Source organism: Microcaecilia unicolor, chromosome 11 (genome assembly GCF_901765095.1).
Source record: "Microcaecilia unicolor chromosome 11, aMicUni1.1, whole genome shotgun sequence".
Lineage (NCBI taxonomy): Eukaryota > Metazoa > Chordata > Amphibia > Gymnophiona > Siphonopidae > Microcaecilia > Microcaecilia unicolor.
The window spans coordinates 62470100-62489973 of NC_044041.1; the positions used below are offsets into that span (position 1 = coordinate 62470100).

The window sequence follows — 19874 nt, forward strand, 5'->3', positions numbered from 1 at the left end:
CCTCAGCCACAAAAAGTGCTGACGACGGATGCATTTCTCCTAGGTTGGAGAGTTCATGTAGATGGGCTTCACACTCAAGGAGCTTGGTTCCTCCTGGAAACTAATCTTCAGATCAATCTTCTGGAGCTCCGAGCAATCTGGAATGCTCTAAAGGCTTTCAGAGGTCAGCTGTCTCATCAAATTATTCTAATCCAAACAGACAATCAGGTTGAGATGTATTACACCAACAAGCAGGGGGGCACCGGATCTCGCCCTCTGTGTCAGGAAGCCATCCAGATGTGGCATTGGGCTCACCAACATGGCATGTTTCTCCAAGCCACTTATCTGGCGGGCATAAACAACAACATGGCCAACAGTCTGAGCAGGATAATGCAACCACACGAGTGGTCTCTGAATATGGGTATAGCGTGGGGCATCCCCTCTGTGGATCTTTTTGCCACTTAGATCAATCACAAGGTCCCTCAGTTCTGTTCCAGGCTTCAGGCCCACAACAGACTAGTGTCAGATGCCTTCCTTCTACATTCGGGGACAGGCCTTCTGTATGTGTATCCTCTGATACCTCTGATGGGAAAGACTTTGTTGAAACTCAAGCAAGACCGCGGAACCATGATTCTGATCGTGCCTTACTGGCCTCGACAGATATGGTTCCCTCTTCTTCTGGAATTGTCCTCCGAAGAACCATGGAGATACGAGTGTTTTCCAACCCTCATCACACAGAATGAGGGATCACTTCTATATCCCAAACTCCAGTTTCTGGCGGTCATGGCCTGGATGTTGAGAGCCTAGAATTCGCTTCCTTGGGACTTTTGGAGGGTGTCTCCTGGGTCTTGCTTCCAGGAAAGATTCCACTAAGAGGTGTTATTCTTTTAAATGGAGGCGGTTTGCCATCTGGTGTGACAGCAATGCCATAGATTCCCTTTCTTTTCCTACACAGACCCTGCTTGAATACCTTCTACACTTATTAGAGTCCAGTCTCAAGACCAACTCTGTTAGAGTTCACCTTAGTGCAATTACTGCTTATCATCAGCTTGTAGAAGGTAAGCCTATCTCTGGACAGCCTTTAGTTGTTCGCTTCATGAGATGTTTGCTGTTGTCAAAGCCCTCTGTCAGACCTCTGCTAGTGTCATGGGATCTCAACGTCATTGTCACCCTGCTGATGAGAGCTCCTTTTGAGCCACTAAATACCTGCTATTTGAAGTACTTGACCTGGAAGGTTGTTTTCTTGGTGGCTGTTACTTCATCTTGTAGGATCAATGAGTTTCAGGCCTTAGTAGTGGATGCACCTTATACTAAGTTTCATCACAACAAAGTAGTCCTCCACACGCACCCTAAGTTATTGCTGAAGGTGGTGTTGGAGTTCCATCTGAACCAGTCGATCGTCTTGTCAACATTCTTTCCCCAACCTCATGCCCATCCTGGCGAAAGCAGTTTGCACACCTTGGACTGCAAGAGAGCGTTGGGCTTTTACATGGAGCGGACGAAGCCCTTCTGACAGTCCGCCCAGCTTTTTGTTTCATTTGATCCCAACTGGATTGGGGTTACCATTGGGAAGCACACCAAATCCAGTTGGCTAGCAGATTGCATTTCCTTCGCTTATGCCCAGGCTGGGCTGACTTTGGAGGGTCATGTCACGGCTCATAATGTTACAGCCATGGCTGCATCTGTAGCCCATTTGAAGTCGGCCTCCATTGAAGACATTTGCAAGGCTGTGACGTGGTCTTCAGTCCACACATTCATGTCTCACTATTAACTTGAGCAGGATACCCGATGCGACAGTTGGTTTAGGCAGTCAGTGTTGCAGAATCTGATTGGGATCTAGAATCCAACTCCACCCTCCTAGACCTGTTTTATTCTGTTCTAGGCTGCACTCTCATCTAGTTTGTATATAGTTTCAGGTTAATCTGCATTAAGTCCTCGCCGTTGCGAGGCCTAGTTGACCTCTGTTTGTTCTTTTGGGTGAGCCTGGATGCTAGGGATTCCCCATCTGTGAGAATAATCAAACCTGCTTGTCCTCTGAGAAAGCGAAGATACTTACCTGTAGCAGGTATTCTGCGAGGACAGCAGGTTTCTTGTTTTCACAGTCCTTCCCACCTCCCGTTGGAGTTGTCTATTCCATGTTTTTATTTGGTTTTTGCTTTTGTATTAAACTGAAGCAGCATGTTCGCGCGGCAGGTGGGAAGGCACTTGCACATGCGTGCTGCAGCGTTGCTTGCGCTCCTCAAAGCTTTAGAATTTACTGTGGCAATTTTGCTGGGCTGGGAAACGCAGGAACGGGGTCTACCCGTCTGTGAGAATAAGAAGCCTGCTGTTTTTGGAGAATACCTGCTACAGGTAAGTATCTTCGCTTTCACTATAGGCAGTTCAAGGTTTGCCTCTAGAATTAAAGACAATGCCCTTTGGGGGCAAAGTGAAAGTTTTATGGGCCACCACAGCACAAGCTTTACTTTTGAAGAATACTTCTTCTCTACATGCTTGACACCCTTTTCTACCTTTGCTAGAGACCGCTATACTAACAATGTGTTTCAAGGGCAGCCACTTACCAATCAACCATGGCAATAAGACCAAATTTTCTCACATGTGCCTGACTGGTGGGGCAGGCCACTTGCTTTTCTCCATGAATAAAGACCTAAACTGATTGTGGTACCATTTTTGAGCATTTGGAGACAGCCCCCCCCCCCCCCCCCCCAATTCTTCCAGTTGCCCATTCCAGTGACAGCTATCATTTGTCTCGCCGTCAGGTGGAATCCTGGGCAATAGAGCAGTAGCACTCAAAGAATAAAAGAAAGGGTCTCTTCCATTTACTTCAAAAAATCTAAAATTCTGTCACAGCCCTCTATTTTAAATCCCAATAAGAACAGAGCTTTGCATCTCCAAGAACTTATGGGGAAAGTAGCTGTACTGTACAGTAATAAAATTCTGAAAACTATATATAATGGTATGTGGTTCACAGCTGCTTCAAATCTCTGGTATGTATTTACTCTTTGCCTTACTAGAAGACCAACCTTTCCCCTTCACTGAATGGTCCTTTGAACCAAATATTCATCACTGTTTTTTGTCCACATGATCTAAAACTTTTTAAAATAAATACATACATAAAATAAATGGCCCCTTGAACTGTGCTTTCAGCTCTGGAATTACAGCATCCCAGTCTCATTCTGGGCCCCAGTTACTTGTTTTAATCGATGTATACTGGAATAGTATTTCTTTTTTTTTTTTTTTTATTGGGGTGTGGGGGACTTATTCCTTTCCTTGACTCAAATTGGCCTACAATGTTCCTATTATTATAATCATTGTTGCCCTTATCTGTGCAGCTTCCTACCGCAGCACTCTCCCAAGGTGCAAAGGTTGAACACACATTCCTCCACATAACAATCCTTTACAGCCCTCAGCTTTAGAGTTACATTTTGTGGCTGACTCATCTTGCTTGTCCATGGAGCAAGTGGAATTATCTCTCCATGGACAGCAGGATAAGTCAACTACATAAACTCATCTGCTTTCCCCTCTGGGATAAACCTGCCTACAAATGGAGAATACACTGATGTGAAAGGTGGTGCTCACATAGGCCTTTCTGAGCTCCAGGAGGGATAATACTATCCATGGTGTTCTTGGATAACATCAGCATTGTGTAGTTGACTTATCCTGCTTTCCACAGATAATACCTGTTACAAGTAAGTAGTCTTGTTTTTTGTATAGCATAGCTTAAAATATTGGTATTATCTGAAGGACAAGCAGGATGAAAATATTCTTACTTATGGGTGACATCACCAATGGAGACTGTTATAGAGACGCTCCCCGGTGTTCTTTTCTAGAAGTGTTTGGAAGCACCTCACCACGTGTCATCCTACCTGCCCTTATTATAGGACCAGGTCTGACCCAGTATGGCTACTCTTATGTTCATGAACTGAAACCAGGTCACTGATTTGGCCCCGATGAATAGACATGATCGCACCAGCTGAGTCCTAGCATTTGCTGATGGTTGTCATCAAGGAACAGATCAGGAAGAGATGGAGTGTCTTCTGGCCTAAAATGATGCTATGGCATCGAGGGCATCAACATTGGCTTCATGGGAGCTCCGATCCGTCCTCGAGGCCCATGCCTCCCTGGGGAGGGAAATTTGGAACATTGGAATCTTTTGGTAAGAAGTTTTTTCAGAAGGCGCTGCTTACCAGCTCTTAATAAGTATGTACTTGCAGAATATTGTGCTCAGTGTAGCAGAGTTCAGATACTCTCTCCTTGGGAAAAGCAGAGGAACTTTGTCAGCTAGTAACTGAAGAGCAGGGGTGTGGACAATATATGGTCCAGGCAACCTTTGGTATTTTTGAGAGGGCATCCAGGGCCTTCATTTTGGGTATTGGGTTACGCAAACTTGTTTAGCTTCATTCCTCAGACTTGGAACCTGCAGTTTAGGAGAAGCTTGCAGATGTTCTGTGCTGGAGTGATAATCTTTTTGGTGAAAAGATAGAGAAGGATGAAAACTTCATCAAGAAATGTTCTGATACTGTCAAGCCTTTAGCCCGGCCCACTGCTGACTTGTTCTGTACCTCTCAGAGGTTTGCTGGAAGAAGGCAAAGGAGAACCTACTACTCTCAAAGGCGTAGGTATCCTCCTACCCTCTCCACCTCAAAACAACCAGAAGTCTCTCTCTTGCCCGAGGCAGCAAAGGTACCAAAAGTCCCAACTGCCTCCCCTGTCAAAACAAGAGACAAGCTTTTGTCTGGCTGCAAGAGAGCATAATCGTAGTCCCACTAACTGTTCTAGATTACCTTCCAGAAGGAGGGAGACTGAATTTTTTTCCAAGAAAGGGGGCCCCTTGTAACCTTAGACTGGTGGGTTCTCACATGTTGCACCCTACAATTGGAGGCTGCTGGTGCTCCAAATTACCCTCCAAGAGCATCAGAGTTAAGCTCTCAACACCAGGAATTGTTTACAAAGGAACGATTTCTTCTTACAGACCAATGCAATCAAACCCATTCCACCAGTAGAAAAAGGCTAGGGATTTTGTTCCAAGTATTTTCTAGTTATCAAGAAATGGGGGGATTTCGTCCAGTCTTAGACCCTGAACAAATTTCTGGAAAACAAAAGTTCAGGATGGTTTCCCTGGGCACCCTACACCCCATAATTCAGGAACAAGATTGGCTATGCTCTGTGGACACTTGTTCCCACATACAGATACATCCTAGTGACAGGAAATACCTTAGATTTTGAGTAAAGAAACACCACTACCAGTTTGGCATTGCATCAGCATCCAGTGTTCACAAAATGTCTAGCAGTAGTCACAGCATCGCTACGCAGGCTAAAAGAGCATGTGTTTCCCTACCTAGATAATTGACTTGTCAAGAGCACATTAAAGGAAGGAGCACAAGAATCGATGCACACAGAACCATTCTGGTGCTTAGAGCTACTAGGGTTTTTCCTCAGTTACCCCAAGTCCCACCTCAACCTATTCCAGCAATTGGAATTTATAGGAACCCTTCTAGTCATAACTCAGGCCAAGGCCTTCCTCTTGGCCCCACAAATAGATGCTTTCACCTCTGTAATCTGGGAGGTTCAAAAGAGTCAGCAGGTATCAGCTTTGTAGAAGTTAAGAATACTAGGCCACATGCACTCCATACTGCATGCCATCCCCATGGTGTGCTTCAATTTGAGACCAGCTCAGTGGACTCTTATCTTCCCAGTGGTCTCAGACCAAGGGGAACCTTTATGATGTCATCACTGTCACACCCTCCTTCAGGAGCTGTCTTGATAGCTAATTTGAAACAGTTTGGACAAAGGACTACCATTCCAAATACCTCAATACCGAAAGACTCTGACGATAGATGAAGCCAGTCTAGGGTGGGGGCTCATGTAGATGGGTGTCACACCCAGAGTCAGTGGTCTGCTCAGGAGAAGCAACATGAAATCAACCTCTTTGAGCTAAGAGCTATTTGGAATGCTCTTAGAGGCTTTCAGAGATTGACTAGGAAACCAAATTATCTTAATTCAGACACAGTCAAGTGGCAATGTAGTATGTCAACATGCAGGGAGGTAAAGGCTCATATCTCCTGTCAGGATATGGCTATGGGCCATCTCTCAGGGAATGGTTCTCAGGTCCACTTACCAGGCATAGAAAAACAAGAGTCTGGCAGACAGACTGAGCAGGGTCATGGAGACACGAGTGGTCTCTGAACATATGCTGGCTGACAGCCAGCAGCAATGAATGTTTTTTGCTGACTGTGCTATTCTCAGGTATTCAATGCTGTGCCCTGTCTAGGCTTCAACATTGAATATCCAGGTTTTCTTTTTTTTTTTTTTTCAGCCATCTAACTCGTAGCCAGTTACATCAATATTCCGCCCCTCATCATATAATTGCTTAAAGATAAGACTGCTATTTATGCAGCCTAATTTAATTAGTTTTCTTAAGCAGTGAAGGGCTGATTATTGGCACTTAACCTGACTGGAACTGAAATGCCCACGAGTTAGCCGCTTTTGAATTCAGTGCTAACCAGTCATTTTCAGCAGAGATAATTGGTTAAATTCCACTGAAAATGACTGGATAGCTGTGAACAAACAATTTCTCCGAGGACAAGCAGGCTGCTTGTTCTCACTGATGGGTGACGTCCACGGCAGCCCTTCCAATCGGAACACTTTCTAGCAAAGTCCTTTGCTAGTCGCCGATGCGCATGCGCGGCCGTCTTCCCGCCCGAACCGGCTCGTGCCGGCCAGTCTTCTTTTGTCTGCGCTCGGTACGGTCGTGTTTCGCCGTTCGCGCCCCAAAGTTGACCTCGCGCGTCGTTCTTCGACTTGTTCTAAAAAAAAAAGAAGAAGAAGAAAAAAGGTGTCGGGAGGAGGCCTTTTGGTTTTCTCCCTTCCCGTACTTCGAGTACCATTCTTCTATGCTCGTGGCCAAGATTCAGTCCTACCAGCTCTACACGAGCATACACATGCGGAACAATGTGCGGCAGTTGGCGGGCTTGGTGGACACGCTCCCCCCTGAGCAAGCCAAGCCATTTCAGGAGGTGGTCAGGCAGCTGAAGGCGTGCAGAAAATTCCTGGCCAGAGGGGTGTATGACACCTTTGATGTTGCGTCCAGGGCCGCTGCTCAAGGTGTGGTGATGCGCAGACTCTCATGGCTGCGTGCCTCCGACCTGGAGAATAGAATCCAGCAGCGGATTGCGGACTCGCCTTGCCGTGCGGATAATATTTTTGGAGAAAAAGTCGAGCAGGTGGTAGAGCAGCTCCACCAGCAGGACACTGCATTCGACAAGTTCTCCCGCCGGCAGCCTTCAGCCTCTACCTCTACAGGTAGAAGATTTTTTGGGGGAAGGAAGACTGTTCCCTACTCTTCTGGCAAGCGTAGGTACAATCCTCCTTCTCGACAGCCTGCGGCCCAGGCTAAGCCCCAGCGCGCTCGCTCTCGTCAGCAGCGTGCGCCTCAGCAAGGCCCCTCGGCTCCCCAGCAAAAGCAAGGGATGAGCTTTTGACTGGCTCCAGCAGAGCATAGCCGACATCCAAGTGTCAGTGCCGGGCGACCTGCCAGTCGGAGGGAGGTTGAAAGCTTTTCACCAAAGGTGGCCTCTCATAACCTCCGATCAGTGGGTTCTCTAAATAGTCCAGCAAGGATACACCCTCAATTTGGCCTCAAAACCTCCAAATTGTCCACCGGGAGCTCAGTCTTACAGCTTCCAGCACAAGCAGGTACTTGCAGAGGAACTCTCCGCCCTTCTCAGCGCCAGTGCGGTCGAGCCCGTGCCATCCGGGCAAGAAGGGCTGGGATTCTATTCCAGGTACTTCCTTGTGGAAAAGAAAACAGGGGGGATGCGTCCCATCCTAGACCTAAGGGCCCTGAACAAATACCTGGTCAAAGAAAAGTTCAGGATGCTTTCCCTGGGCACCCTTCTCCCCATGATTCAGGAAAACGATTGGCTATGCTCTCTGGACTTGAAGGACGCCTACACGCACATCCCGATACTGCCAGCTCACAGACAGTATCTACGATTTCAGCTGGGCACACGTCACTTCCAGTACTGTGTGCTACCCTTTGGGCTCGCCTCTGCGCCCAGAGTGTTCACCAAGTGCTTGGCTGTAGTAGCAGCGGCACTTCGCAGACTGGGGGTACACGTGTTCCCATATCTCGACGATTGGCTGGTGAAGAACACATCCGAGGCAGGAGCCCTGCAGTCCATGCAGATGACTATTCGCCTCCTGGAGCTACTGGGGTTTGTGATAAATTACCCAAAGTCCCATCTTCTCCCAGTGCAGAAACTCGAATTCATAGGAGCTCTGCTGGATTCTCGGACGGCTCGCGCCTATCTCCCAGAGACGAGAGCCAACAACTTGTTGTCCCTCGTCTCGCGGGTGCGAGCGTCCCAGCAGATCACAGCTCGGCAGATGTTGAGATTGCTGGGCCACATGGCCTCCACAGTTCATGTGACTCCCATGGCCCGCCTTCACATGAGATCTGCTCAATGGACCCTAGCTTCCCAGTGGTTTCAGGCTGCTGGGGATCTAGAAGACGTGATCCACCTGTCCACGAGTTTTCTCGAATCCCTGTATTGGTGGACAATTTGGTCCAATTTGACTCTGGGACGTCCTTTCCAAATTCCTCAGCCACAAAAAGTTCTGACCACGGATGCGTCTCTCCTGGGATGGGGAGCTCATGTCAATGGGCTTCACACCCAAGGAAGCTGGTCCCTCCAGGAACGCGATCTGCAGATCAATCTTCTGGAGTTACGAGCGATCTGGAACGCTCTGAAGGCTTTCAGAGATCGTCTGTCCCACCAAATTATCCAAATTCAGACAGACAACCAGGTTGCCATGTACTACGTCAACAAGCAGGGGGGCACAGGATCTCGCCCCCTGTGTCAGGAAGCCGTCAGCATGTGGCTCTGGGCTCGCCGTCACGGCATGGTGCTCCAAGCCACATATCTGGCAGGCGTAAACAACAGTCTGGCCGACAGGTTGAGCAGGATTATGCAACCTCACGAGTGGTCGCTCAATTCCCGTGTAGTGCGACAGATCTTCCAAGTGTGGGGCACCCCCTTGGTAGATCTCTTCGCATCTCGAGCCAACCACAAAGTCCCTCAGTTCTGTTCCAGGCTTCAGGCCCACGGCAGACTGGCATCGGATGCCTTCCTCCTGGACTGGGGGGAGGGTCTGCTGTATGCTTATCCTCCCATACCTCTGGTGGGGAAGACTTTGTTGAAACTCAAGCAAGACCGAGGCACCATGATTCTGATTGCTCCTTTTTGGCCGCGTCAGATCTGGTTCCCTCTTCTTCTGGAGTTGTCCTCCGAAGAACCGTGGAGATTGGAGTGTTTTCCGACCCTCATCACACAGGACGAAGGGGCGCTTCTGCATCTCAGCCTCCGGTCCCTGGCTCTCACGGCCTGGATGTTGAGAGCGTAGACTTCGTCTCTTTGGGTCTGTCAGAGGGTGTCTCCCGCATCTTGCTTGCTTCCAGGAAAGATTCCACTAAGAGGAGTTACTTCTTTCTATGGAGGAGGTTTGCCGTCTGGTGTGACAGCAAGGCCCTAGATCCTCGCTCTTGTCCTACACAGACCCTGCTTGAATACCTTCTGCACTTGTCTGAGTCCGGTCTCAAGACCAACTCTGTAAGGGTTCACCTTAGTGCAATCAGTGCATACCATTACCGTGTGGAAGGTAAGCCGATCTCAGGACAGCCTTTAGTTGTTTGCTTCATGAGAGGTTTGCTTTTGTCAAAGCCCCCTGTCAAGCCTCCTACAGTGTCATGGGATCTCAATGTTCTCACCCAGCTGATGAAACCTCCTTTTGAGCCACTGGATTCCTGCCATCTGAAGTACTTGACCTGGAAGGTCATTTTCTTGGTGGCAGTTACTTCAGCTCGTAGAGTCAGTGAGCTTCAGGCCCTGGTAGCCCAGACCCCTTACACCAAATTTCATCATAACAGAGTAGTCCTCCGCACTCACCCTAAGTTCTTGCCAAAGGTTGTGTCGGAGTTCCATCTGAACCAGTCAATTGTCTTGCCAACATTCTTTCCCCGTCCTCATTCCTGCCCTGCTGAATGTCAGCTGCACACATTGGACTGCAAGAGAGCATTGGCCTTCTATCTGGAGCGGACACAGCCCAACAGACAGTCCGCCCAATTGTTTGTTTCTTTTGATCCCAACAGGAGGGGAGTGGCTGTGGGAAAACGCACCATATCCAATTGGCTAGCAGATTGCATTTCCTTCACTTATGCCCAGGCTGGGCTGGCTCTTGAGGGTCATGTCACGGCTCATAATGTTAGAGCCATGGCAGCGTCGGTAGCCCACTTGAAGTCAGCCACTATTGAAGAGATTTGCAAAGCTGTGACGTGGTCATCTGTCCACACATTCACATCTCATTACTGCGTGCAGCAGGATACCCGACGCGACAGTCGGTTCGGGCAGTCAGTGCTTCAGAATCTGTTCGAGGTTTAGAATCCAACTCCACCCCCCTAGGCCCATGTTTGTTCTGTTCCAGGCTGCACTCTCAGTTAATTGGTAAATTTTTTAGGTCAATCTCAGTTCTGTCCTCGCCGTTGCGAGGCCCAATTGACCATGGTTGTTGTTTTGAGTGAGCCTGGGGGCTAGGGATACCCCATCAGTGAGAACAAGCAGCCTGCTTGTCCTCGGAGAAAGCGAATGCTACATACCTGTAGAAGGTATTCTCCGAGGACAGCAGGCTGATTGTTCTCACAAACCCGCCCGCCTCCCCTTTGGAGTTGTGTCTTCCCTTGTCTTTGTCTTGCTACATACGGGACTGACGAACACGAGCCGGTTCGGGCGGGAAGACGGCCGCACATGCGCGGTGCGCATGGGCGCGCGAGGACTAGCAAAGGCCTTTGCTAGTGAAGTTTCCGATTGGAGGGGCTGCCGTGGACGTCACCCATCAGTGAGAACAATCAGCCTGCTGTCCTCGGAAAATACCTTCTACAGGTATGTAGCATTCGCTTTAACCAATCTGTGACCATTTCCCACTAGTTAAATCATTTTAAATATTGGATATTGTCCAGAAGATCTTTTGAGAGTGGGGCACTCCCCTCTGGATCTTTTTACCACTCACCAAAGCTCCTCAGTTCTGCTTCTGAACAGGATTACACAGCAGCCTAGCTTCTGATGTCTTTCTCCTCAGTTGGGGAAAGGATCTTCTGTATGCATATCGTCCAATGCTTCTCATAGCGAAAGCTCTTCTGAAATTCAAGCAGGACTGAAGGACCATGATCGTCATTGTGCCATACTAGCCGCAACAGATATGGTTCCCTCTGTTGCTGGAGCTAGTCTCAGTAGATCTTGGAGATTGGAATGTTTCTGACCCTCATCATTCAAAAGGAGGGGCCCATCTTGCATCCCAACTTCCAGTCCCTGGACCTCATGGCTTGGATATTGAAAGGCTAGAGGATGACTCTGTGAATCTACCAGAGGGTGTCTCTCAGATCATTCTTGCTTCCAGGAGAGATTCAATTGGAAAGTCCTATGGTTTGAAGTGAAGGAGGTTTGCCATCTGATGTGAGAGCAGGGCCCTATATCCTTTTTTCTGTTTTACTCAAAAACTGCTTCCTTGTCACTTGCAGCAGATGAATCCAGGAACTAGTGGGTTAAGTCCGCCTAACAGCAGGTGGAGATAGAGATATACTAAAGGCAGTGATGCCAGACGGCCAGCTCCTTCCTCAGTTAGTATGTCTCTATCTCAGCAGGTGGTAGATGGCTTTTTCTCCAGCTCCTGGGCCCAAGGCCTCTGAGGGTGCTCCTGGGCCGGTGGCCAGTTTGAGCCGGGGGTGGCGGACTGGTGGTGTCCCCTTTGGCAGCATACGCAGTTGCTGGGTCCCTGCTGCGCCTCAAATTCCCTCTGAACAGGCTTTTGCTGTTCCTTTCCTTCCCTGTTTGTTTCTGCCTCCTCACTAAAAAAAAAAAGAGAATCATAGAATTTGTTTAAAACAGAGAAGCACAGGGAAGTGTGTTTTTGCTGAGAGCAGGTTTGTGTTACTGCTGTCCAAGTCCTGTTTTCTGTTGCCTGCTTGTCTGAGCCTGCCTCGAAGTGGAGTCTGAGAGTTTTTTTCTTCGGCTCTGCTGTCAGTTCCCACGCTTTCCCAGTCCGGGTTAAGTCCTGCTGGGTTCCTGTTCGGGGGCGGGCAATGGCAGTGGAGGCAGTAAAACACTGTTCCCGATGCGGGGAAACGGCGTTCGGTGGCAGGCCTTTGCAGCGCGGGGTGCGCTGATTTGCCGGGACTCGATGGAGCAGTGCCCCCCCCCCCCCCGAGATCGTGCTTTTCCGCCAATTCTCGCGCCATTTTATGATCGGCCGCGGAGCTGGCTCCGGTAGAAGTTTTGGGCAAAGCTTCTCCGCTGGTAGGGGAGTCGTGGGGGCCTTCAGGCATTGTGGGCGGTGGTGCAGGTGCCATGGCTGCGACCTCCTCCATTGCGGGGGAGGGTTTTTCGCCAGAGTTTGTTTTGCTATTCCAGGCATTTTTGTCGAAAAGGGCCTTGCCCCCCCCCCCTTCACGCGGCTGCGACAGCTTCGGCCTTTGATCCTCTCGGGGTCTGGGGGGTAACCAAGAGATTTTGGGTTTTTCTCCAGAGGATTTCTCCCTTAAAAAGCCTAGGCTTTTTGGGGGGTCTGAGGAGGGGTCCTGCATACAGTCGCCTGCAGCTCCCTCCGTGTTGGCTCTCTCGGAGCAGACGGGGGTAGAGAACGTGGAGGACGGTGTCCTCACTGACCAACCTGAGGACTCTCCCGCCATGAGGATTTTCCATAAGGAGGAGTTGTCCTCCTTTATCTCTCAGGCGCTGGAAGCCCTGAATATAGAGGACCCTGAGGTTGCGGCTTCTCAGGCAGTCAGCCCCAAGATGGCTAGTACCAGACAACCTTCTAAGGCCTCTCCGGTACATGAAGCTATTGAAGAGTTGATTTTGGCCCAGTGGGCAGATCCGGATGGGGGGCTGAAAGTAGCCAGGGCTATGGCCAGTCTGTATCTGGTTTCAGCGGACCGTTTAGAGCAGTTGGCTCTACCTAGCATGGATGCCCTGGTGACGGCGGTCACTAAGAAGATTACTCTTCCAGTGGAAGGTGGTGTGGCACTTAAGGATATGCAAGACAGACGGCTAGAGGCCTCTTTAAAACGTGCCTTTGAGGTGGGCGCTTTGACACTTCAAGCTTCTGTTTGTAGTTCTTATGCGGCTAGAGCTTGTCTCAGTTGGCTACATTCTGTCATGGATTTGATTTCGGAGTCTGATATGCCGGAAGTCCTCAGATGTCGCTGATGGATATTGGGCTGGTGTACTTGGCGGATGCCTTGTATGAGTTGGTCCGTTCTTCGGCCAAACTCATGGCCTTGACCGTTTCCTCTCGGCGTCTTCTGTGGCTCTGTCATTGGGCCGCAAATATGGCCTCTAAGCAACAGCACGTTAAATTGCCTTTCCGAGGGAAATTGCTTTTTGGGGAAGGCCTAGAAAAGATTGTTAAACATTTGGGGGATTCCAAATCTCAGCGTCTTCCGGAGGATAGACCCAAGTCTACTTCCAGGCAGGGAGCCTCAAGGTCACGTTTCAGAGAGACACGACGGTATCACCCGGGGCGGTCCAACGCAGCCTTTCAGCGTCCTCGTTTTGGGCAGCGTTCTTCCTTTCACAACGAGAAGCGTCCAGCTGGACCCCCCCTCTCATCTGGGGGCTCCTTCTCGGGCCTCCTAATGATGGGGCACAGGACCACTCGGGAGGAGAGCAGATCGGTGGTCGGCTTTCTCTGTTTCTTCCAGAGTGGGCCAGAATTACTTCGGACCAGTGGGTCCTCGATGTGGTGCGAGAAGGTTACAAGGTAGAATTCTTCTCTCCCATCACAGACTTTTTTCTGGAGTCCCGCTGTGTATCGCGGGCCAAGAGGACTGCGGTTCTGCAGTGTTTGCATGACCTGCTAAGGATAGGGGCTATCGTGCCTGTTCCTCCTCTCGAAAGGCGAACAGGTCGGTACTCCATCTTCTTTGTGGTTCTAAAGAAGGGAGTGGCTTTTCGGCCTATTCTCGATCTCAGAAAAGTAAACCATTTTTTGCGGGTTTGTCACTTCCGCAGGGAGACATTAAGGGCAGTTATTGCTGCTGTTCAACCAGGCGAGTTTTTGACGGCTCTCGATTTGAAGGAATCTTACCTACACATTCCCATTTGGCAGCCCCATCAGAGATTTCTCAGATTTGGGGTGCTGGGTCAGCACTTCCAGTTTCGGGCCCTTCCTTTCAGAATGGCCACTGCCCCACACACTTTTTCCAAGGTCATGGTGGTGGTGGCGGGGTTCCTGCAGAAGGAGGGGATTCGAGTGCATCCATATCTCGACGACTGGCTGATTCGGGCGACGACAGCAGAGGAGAGTCGAGTGGTTACCGACCGAGTGATTGCAGTGTTGCAATCCTTAGGTTGGGTGGTCAATATGGACAAGAGTCATCTGGTTCCTACTCAGAGTCTGGAGTATGCAATTCGATACGAAGCAGGGGAAGGTGTTTCTCCCCGAGGGGCAAAGGATCAAATTGCTTTCTCAGGTATGGACCTTATTGAGTCGTCACGCTCCCCGAGTGTGGGATTATGTTCAGCTCCTCGGTTCCATGACGGCGACCTTGGAGGTCATTCCATGGGCAAGGGCTCACATGCAGCCTCTTTAGAATTTCCTTTTGAGCAGATGGTCACCGACGTCGCTGGATTATCAACGACGCCTTCCTTGGTCGAGCCGGGCCAGGGATAGTCTCACGTGGTGGCTCCGGTCAGCCAATTTGCAGAAGGGTGTTTCTCTGGCATCTCCCAATTGGGTGGTAGTCATGACGGATGCCAGCCTTGCGGGCTGGGGAAGCCCATTCATCGAGTAGCCCAGGGATCGTGGACCCCTCACAAAGTGACTTGGCCGATAAATCGTCTGGAGTTGCGAGCAGTCTTGAATGCGCTGTGGAGTTTTCAGGACCTTCTGCAGGGGCAGGTGGTTCGTGTATTCTCAGACAACACCACGACGGTGGCCTACATCAATCGGCAGGGGGGCACTCGCAGTGGAAGTGTCTCGTCTTTAGTATGGGCGGAAGTGCATGTTTAGAGTCTTTCGGCAGTGCACATTGCAGGTCAAGACAATGTTCAAGCGGATTTTCTCAGTCGGACTCTTTTGGACGCAGCGGAATGGACGCTGTCGGACTCGGCTTTTCGGCTGATCTGTCAACGTTGGGGAAGACCAGTAATGGATCTCATGGCCATGGCTTGCAATGCCAAAGTTCCCCAGTTCTTCAGCCGCAAACGGCAGCCAGGATCCGCAGGATTGGACACTCTTCTCCAAGCAATGGCCGGAACAACAGCTAATGTGTTTTTCCTCCGTGGCCTCTGATAGAGAGAGTCCTTTGTCGCATAGGGCGGCATCGGGGGCCGGTCGTTCTAGTGGCCTCAGACTGGCCCCGATGGCCATGGTATGCGGATCTCGTTCGAGCACTCTCAGAGCCACCATTGCGACTTCCGGTGACTCCCGATCTGCTGCATCAAGGGTCAGTTCAGATGGAAAATCCCTCCCGCTTTGATCTTATGGCCTGGCTATTGAGAGGCGGCAGTTGAGGAAGAAGGAATTTTCAGGACCAGTCATTGCCACTCTTTTGGGGGCATGGAAGTAGTCTACTTCAGCAGTGTACGCGCGAGTGTGGAAAGCTTTCTCGGCGTGGTGTGCTTTTCGGGCAGACATTCCGGTTATTCTGGAATTCCTACAGCATGGTCTTTAAAAGAGATTGACATATAATTCCCTTCGAGTGCAGGTAGCTACGCTAGCTTGTTTTAGGGGCAAACTGGACGGTTCCTCTTTAGCAGCTCACTCTGATGTGGTCCGTGTCCTACGCAGGGCTGTTCGGCCTCGGCCTCCTCTGCGGCAGCCGTGCCCAGCGTGGCATTTGAATGTGGTACTGCGAGCCCTCCAGGACCCACCGTTTGAGCCGTTTAATAAGGTTTCTGAGAAGGATCTAACACTTAAGACAGCGTTTTTGGTGGCCATTGATTCAGCTAGGAGGATTTCTGAAATTCAGGCTTTGTCTTGCAGAGATCCTTTTTGGCAGTTTTCTGAAGCAGGGGTGTCGATTCAGACGGTGCCGTCATTTCTACCTAAAGTGGTTTCAGCTTTCCATGTCAATCAGGTGGTTTATCTTCCGTCTTTTCGAAGAGAGGATTATCCGGGGGAGTTTGCCTCGCTACATTTCCTGGATATGCAGAGAGCCTTGTTTCAGTACTTGCAGATATCTAACAAGTTTCGACGCTCGGATCATCTCTTTGTGCTCTTCTCGGGATCGAAAAGAGGTGAGGCAGGTTCTAAGGCTTCCACTGCTCGCTGGATTAGGGAAGCCATTGGAGCGGCGTATTTGCTACAAGGGCGGGCGTCTCCAGTGGCCATGAAGGCGCATTCTATTCGGGCGGAGGCGTCGGCCTTATCTCTGGAAGAGATTTGTCGGGCGGCTACTTGGGCGTTCCGCCATACTTTTCCGAAGCATTACAGGCTAGACATGTCTGCTCGGGAGGATGCAAATTTTGGGGCGGGAGTGTTGGCGCGGGGAGCATCAGCTTCCCACCCTACTTAAGGAATGCTTTGGTACATCCCACGAGTTCCTGGATTCATCTGCTGCAAGTGACAAGGAAGGTAAAATTATGTCTTACCTGATAATTTTCTTTCCTTTAATGCAGCAGATGAATCCAGGATCCCTCCCTAGTTCAGCCAACGTTTTTTTCATTTTCTGCGCAGTGTGGCTATTTTTTCCTTCCGGGTTCTCTTTTACAGAGTTCAGACAGATATGGAAACACGGAAAGGATTCCGATTTCTGGATCAAGTTGCAGTTATTTCGAAGTTCTTATTTGGTTCTCTGTTTTTCATAGTGAGGATGGTTTCTGGTTGTTATTGGTTTCATATTTTTGGCCTTGGCAAATGCTTACGAATGACATACTAACCGAGGAAGGAGCTGGCTGTCTGGCATCACTGCCTTTAGTTTTTTTTATCTCTATCTCCACCTGCTGGTAGGCGGACTTAACCCACTAGTTCCTGGATTCATCTGCTGTGTTAAAGGAAAGAAAATTATCATGTAAGACATAATTTTACCATCTACACTTGTCTGAGTTGGGCCTCAAGACCAACTCTATAAGGTTTCATAGTAGTGCAATTGGAGCGTATGACTTTGTAGAGGATAGGCCCATCTGTGCTCAGCCTTTAGTTGTTTGCTTCATGAGGGGCTTGCTCTAAATGAAACCTCCCATCAAGCCCTCCACCATGTCATCGGATCTTAATGCTGTCCTTACGCAGCTGGTTTAATCTCCTTTTGAGACATTTGATACCTGTCACCTTAAGTACCTGACCTGGACGGTCTTGTTTTGGCAGAGGTCACTTCAGTGAGCAGGGTCAGTGAGCTCCAGGCCCTGGTAGTTGATCCACCTTACACCGAATTTCTCCACAACTGAGTGGTATTACACACACATTCTAAGTTCCTTCCTAAGGTAGTGTTGGAATTCCATCTTAGTCAATTGATCTGCCGTCATTTTTGCTAAAGCCTCTTTCCTGTCATTGTGAAAGTGCACTGCACACTTTGAACTGCAAGAGTGCCTTGGCCTTCTATCTGGAGCTGACTAAAGTACTTGGAAAGTTCACCCAGCTTTTTGTTCTTTTGACCCCATTAGTGTGGGGGCTGCCATCATAGTAACATAGTAAATGACGACAGATAAAGACCTGAATGGTCCATCCAGCAGTAAACAAATGGCTCAAAGACTGCATCTCTGTTACTTATGCCCAGGCTGGACTGACACTGGACGGTCAAGTTACAGCTCACATCATCTGAGCCATGGCCGCGTCGGTTGCCCACCTGAGATCAGCCTTCATAGAGGAGATTTGCGGAGCTGCACCATGGTCTTCAGTCCATGCATTTCACCTTATTGCACTGCTTTTTAGAAAAGATTCTTGATGTGACATCCCAGTTGGTCAGAGAGTCCTTCAGAATTCAACTCAACCCCGAAGTCCCATTTATTTCTGTTCTAGGCTGTTCCCATTAAAAAAAAACCCCATAGTTACAGTTCTCTGTTTGCTTACTGGACCTTGTGTGTTACAGGCCTCCTTTTTAAGAGTATTTTTATCCTGCTTGTCATAAGAGAAAGTGAAGTTACTCACCTGGAGCAGCTGTTCTCCAAGAACAGCAAGTTTAATATTCTTATTACCCTACCCACCCTCCCCTTGGAGTTGTATTCTGTCAGTTAGTGTACTAGACTGACCTGGTCCAACACAATGACATCAGGTGGGAAGATGCACCCGTGCACAGCGAAGCACTTCCAAACACTTCTAGAAAAGAATGCTGCCAAATGACTCTGTACCAGGCTCTGTCAGTGACATCACCCATAAGTAAGAATATTCATCCTGCTGTCCTCGGAGAACACCAGCTACAGTTGAGTAACCGCTTTATTTGAAAATAAGCCTGCAACAGAGCAGTGCACTGCTGTCCAAGTGGTGGACAGCAGAGAGAGGTAGGAGTTGGGGCACTGGGTAGACAGCTGACGGTAGACGCCTCTGGTGGTGGGAGAAATGAAGGGAAGTGCCCCTAGCAGTGGAAGTGATAATGTTTGTTGTGCTTCTGTTCACACTGTCTATCTCAGATCAGTCCCTCAGATGGAAAGATTCTGCATTTTGGCCGCGTGAAGAACTGTGAGGTGGAGCAGGTCAAAGGTGTAACATATTCGCTGGAGAGCTTCCTGGGACCACGCACATGGACTGACAGAAAATGTAAGCCACACAATGGAGTTTCTAGGTTACAAAACTCTTTCCATTTTTCTTGAACTTGTGCTGATTGTAATGGTGAATACTAACAAGAACCTTGTACCCCCAGCACTGCACAGAGGCATGCTGGCCATATACTAGATCAGGAGCAGTGTATTATTATTCTGAGAAGCATATGAGTAACAGGAGGACCAAGGACAGGAGAGCTTTTTTTATGATCCTTCTTGTGCTCTTAAAAAAGTCCTTTGCTACTTTGTTCAGGTTAAGATTTTACAGTGTCTTAAAGTTCCTTGTGAGTGAATTCTTTAATCTATATCGGCCAGAACTGACTTCATGAATCTGAAATCATGATGGGACTGCTCTTTCCTTCAATTACCTGTAGATAGTTTGGAAGGTTAAAAAAAAAAACCCTTTCATTGGACTAACTTTTAAGAAATATATTAAGTAGCATTTAAGAGATAACATCAGGTCAGTTCATCAGGTCAGAATGAGCAAAAGGTGATAGTACCAGAAAATATGTGAATCATAAAAATGATAGTGAGAACTACTACTACTATTTAGCATTTCTATAGCGTTACAAGGCGTACGCAGCGCTGCACAAACATAGAAGAAAGACAGTCCCTGCCTGAAGTCTGATGGAGGAGCAGAACTTGATGGCCAGTAGAAGTTTGTGGCTCATAACGAGCTAAGCCTAGGGTTTTAGAGTTCTTTTTTCACAGTTTGTGTTTTTGGATTAATTTGAATTTCCTTTTAAGTGTCATGATCATAAGGTGATTGCTGTAGTGGTCTGGTCCCAAAAAGTGCTCTACATGGAGGTGTCACCTTGGTCAGTTTTGTCTGTGAATTAATTCTTGTCTTTAACATCTGGCCTATGTCATCAATGAAGCACCTTTTTTCTGTATTGAACAATGTATTCTACACTGTGGTGGGTTCAACATTCACTCCATCTCCAGATCTAATCCTACCTAACCAAGACGCACAGTCCCTCTCCCCACTTCTCAGACAGCACTCTTTTTCTCACCCTTTTCTTCCATCCCAAGGTCCACATGCTGTCTGCTTTCTCCTTCACCCCTTGGGGTGGGGCTGGGTGTGTGAATCCTCACCTTGCCTCCTCTCACTGGCCTCCCAGCTCCTTCAGCTCTTCTGTGAACCAGGTT

The 19874-nt window shown here is 48.9% G+C and overlaps 1 protein-coding gene across 5 annotated transcripts in view; it reads left to right on the forward strand.

Moving 5' to 3' along the window:
* The window catches only part of PISD (phosphatidylserine decarboxylase), a 107538-nt gene that overhangs the window by 75891 nt on the left and 11773 nt on the right, over positions 1-19874 (forward strand). For all 5 annotated transcript variants that reach the window (XM_030217601.1, XM_030217603.1, XM_030217604.1 and 2 more), the window contains one exon: positions 18597-18723. In XM_030217601.1, the coding sequence (XP_030073461.1) occupies positions 18597-18723 (127 nt within the window). The remainder of the gene's footprint in view (positions 1-18596; positions 18724-19874) is intronic.